The sequence below is a fragment of the Oryza sativa genome, chromosome 4 (genome assembly GCF_034140825.1).
Source record: "Oryza sativa Japonica Group chromosome 4, ASM3414082v1".
In the NCBI taxonomy this organism is placed as follows: Eukaryota; Viridiplantae; Streptophyta; class Magnoliopsida; order Poales; family Poaceae; genus Oryza; species Oryza sativa.
In genome coordinates this window covers 14809222-14812947 of record NC_089038.1, presented here as the reverse complement: position 1 = coordinate 14812947, position 3726 = coordinate 14809222, and the positions used below count along the sequence as shown (strand labels likewise).

Sequence of the window (3726 nt, the reverse complement as noted above, 5' to 3'; positions counted from 1 at the left end):
TGGCAATAGAAAATGGTGGCCCCAGAACTCGTTGTCCGGCAAAAAAAAATTAACTTGTGGAGCTATCATGCTCTCGGTTGGTCTCAGTAGGTAGGGCTGTCAAAAAAACTCGGAGCTCGCGAGCAGCTCGAGCTCGGCTCGTCGCAAGCTTGGCTCGAGTTCGACTCGGCAAGGATTCGAGCCGAGCTCAAGCTTGTCTCGAAGCTTGCGAGCTCTACCGAGCTGAGCTCGAGCTATTCGGCAGAAGCTTGAAATTTTCACTCCCGCTACCCATCCCAATTTCTCCCGCACTCCAATTCCAAAATCCTACCACCAACAGCAGTCCATCACCTAACCATTTATTTCCCTTATATCCCCATCCCGTATCCAAACCCTAGCTCATTTGCTCTCTTCCTCGAAACATTTCTCTTCTAGATCTACAATCCTAGGCTGCTCTAGTGCTCCACTGACCACTGCTGTGGATCTAGCCAAGCACTGTCCATCCTTCGCCTCTCCTATCCAGGAAGAACCCCATGGAGGACAGCAGCAGCCCACCGCCTCCGCCATGAGTGACGAACTGACGACTCGGATCTGAGTAAGTTTCCTCTTCTTTCTTTGTTTTACATTTTTATTTCTTTTGCACCCACATGTATCTAGGGCCCTACATGTATTAACTGTGTAGTGTTTAGTTGCTTGATGGATGTTATTGATTTACATTGAATTTTATGGACTAGGTGGAGACATGGAGTAGTACTTATCTTGCTGTGCTCCTCTTCTGAAGAAAGACTGAAGGTTGCAGAACACCGTGTGTTTGCCATTTGCCAAGGTAAATTGATGGCAATGCTTTTCTTGTTGTACTTGTTTGATTCCTTCCCTTGTGCAGAATATATATTGATAGCAGTTGGTATTTTTAATTTTTGTAGATGTCTGTAAACCTGCAAAGACAGCTATCTATATAGATCGAGTCACCGAGCAATAGGGATGGCATAGCAGCAACAGAAGCACAACCGAATCAGCAGCTAGTACTAGGTGAAGTAAGGGGAGAAGAGGGCCAAGAGGGAAACCCAACTAAAGCCACCAGGAAAAAGAAATCTCCATTGTGGGATTTCTTTGAAGAATGCACTGTGCCATCAAAGAAGAAGAAAGGAGAAATGGAAAATAAGGTCAAATGTAAGGCATGTGAAACTCTGCTCACCAAGAATAGTAGTGGCACTACAACACATTGGCGGAGGCATTTAGAGCAGTGTGATTATCACAAGCTTCAACAAAAATCCATAAAACAACAGAATATCAATTTCCCTAGCCTTGATGAAGGTGATGTTGATCTTGATGCTCCTTGTGTTTCTGTCCCTGGTTATTATGATCCTACAAAGATAAGTGAGCTTATTTGCAAAATGATCATTGTCCATGAGTTGCCATTTTGCCTTGTGGAGTATACATGGTTTAATGTTTTGCTAAAGAGGCTAAACCCTTCTTACAAAAAGGTGGGGCTCAACCTTCAAAATGCTGCAATCTGCATTTTTTTATAGGTCTGCCTTGGATGTATATGCTGCAGGAGATGCAAACTATAGGTGGCTGCCAACACCAGAGGAATGGAATCTATATTGTGAAGTCAATGATGCCCTTTCTGTCATTCATGCAGCCACTGAGGAGTTCTCAGGTTCAACCTACCCAACATCTAACCTTTTTTATTCTCACATTGTCGATATTAAGAGAGTACTAGGTCAGTTGTTGAAGTCCAAAGACCCAATTCTTAAAGAAATGGCAAATGCAATGCTTGAAAAATTTGAGAAGTACTGGGGCCCAGAATGCAATACTTTGTTTGCAGTTGCTTTGGTTGTAGACCCAAGGTTTAAGATGGGTATGATTAACTACACATTCCCTGCTTTGTATGAAGAAACTGTACTTCCTAAGAAACTTACAAATGTGGAATCCACATTGAAATCTTTGCATGCATCATATGAAAGTGAACTCCAGAGCACATCAAAGGAAAATGATGCCACCATTCAATCTACTAGTACATCTCTGGGCACTACTAGTAGTCATTTCTCTGCTGCTAGCCAATTTCATGAGTATATGAAATCAAAGAATGCTGCTAGTCTTCCTAAGTCAGATTTAAAGAGGTACTTAGATGATCCTGTTGAGGATATTCCTGCAAAAAGTTTCAATCTACTTCAGTGGTGGAGGATGAATGAATTAAAGTATCCAATTGTGGCAAAGTTGGCCAAGGATATTCTTACTATTCCCATCACCTCAGTCTCATCTGAATCAGCTTTCAGCACAGGGGGTCGAGTGATTAGTGATTATCGCAGCTCTTTACTCCCATCAACAGTACAAGCTTTGGTGTGTACATCTAGTTGGATTAGAGGAGGCCACCACAAAAGCACAGATTTAGTAAGTTCTTATATTTTCATGTTTCTAACCAATTAATAGAGATACACAATCTAATAATCTGTGTTTACTTGTTTGTTGCATACTAGGAGGATGATACTAATTCTATTATCCTTGTCCCAACTCAAGCTTCAACTGCAAATTCGGTTGTGGGCAGCAATTAGACTCGTTTGTCAGGTATATGTTTGAGGTTATATAAATTATCTATTGCTACCATATCAATTCCTCATCACTGATGAAACATTACCTATAATCTGTAGCGCCCGTTCCGTCGTGGCGCCTAGCGGGAAAATTATCTCTTAAAAACCCTAATTGCGAAATTTGTTTCTTTGCTTGTTGTCTAGTGTCCGTGCCATCTCAAGATCTCAATCCCCGATATATCGTCGAGTTCAATCCCGAATCCAAATCCTTCCAAATCAAATTCCTCCGCAAAAGTCTAGTTTGCCTCCCCGGGGTCGATGGGCCGAATTTCTCTCAGCCCATCTCCCCCTCCCTCCCCAGCTATCTCTCCCTCTCTCCCTCCGCTCCGCCGCGTGCGCGAGCGCACGTCGCCACGCCGAGCGCCCCTCCCTCGCGCGTCGTGCGCGAGCGCGCGTCGCCGCGCCGAGCGCCCCTCCGCTCTGCCCACGCGCGTGCGCGTAAGCCGCCCGCGCCGAGCCGAGCCCTCCTCTCCGCTTCCCTCGCTGCCGCTTCCCGACGCCGTCGTTCGCGCGCGCGCGCCCGCGTGGTCGTCGCCCGCGTCGCGCCGTCTGCGCCGTCTGCGCCGTCTGCGCCGTCCGGCCCCGCTGCCCCGCCGCGCCTCCCGTTGCAAGCCGCGCGCGCGTGCTGAGTGGCCGACCGCCCGGTCGCCGCCGCCGTCAGCCTCTGCACGCGTCTGTCGCCCGTGTCGCCGCTCCGCTCCACACCGTCCCGCCGTCATCGCCGTCGTCATCGCCCGGCCCCGCCACTCCGTGCGCAAGCCGCCAAGGGACGGATGCCGAGCCCTCCTCCCCCTGCCGCGACGCCCGCGCTCCCTTCCTCCTTTTCCCAAAGAAGAAAGGGGCGAGCCCCCTTTCTCTCCCTCCTTTTCCCCTTTTCCTCCCGCCGGCGTCATTCCCCCCCTCCGCCCTGTCGCCGATTTGGACGCGAGCGCCGAGCGCCAGCTCGCGCCTTGACCGCCCAAAGTCGGTTCCCAAACTGACATTGCCATCCTATAAACCCGAGTTTCCCCCTTTCCTTTCCTCTCCCACTCGCCTCCTCGCCATTGCCGCCGCCCCCGGTGCCCTGTTCGCCATCGCCATTCGTCGTCGCGTGTGTGCCGAAGGAGCCGGTGCACACTAGGACGCGGAAGGGGACTCTGGGCGCGCCCTCTTCTTC

At 49.4% G+C, this 3726-nt stretch overlaps 1 protein-coding gene across 1 annotated transcript; it reads left to right on the top strand.

The window, feature by feature from the left end:
• Positions 1 to 1130: 1130 nt before the first annotated feature.
• On the top strand, positions 1131 to 2534 carry LOC136356189 (zinc finger BED domain-containing protein RICESLEEPER 3-like). The gene is made up of 3 exons (XM_066309776.1): positions 1131 to 1411; positions 1509 to 2322; positions 2460 to 2534. The coding sequence occupies exons 1-3, from the start codon at positions 1131 to 1133 to the stop codon at positions 2532 to 2534; spliced, it is 1170 nt and encodes a 389-aa protein (XP_066165873.1).
• The last annotated feature ends 1192 nt before the right edge of the window (positions 2535 to 3726 follow it).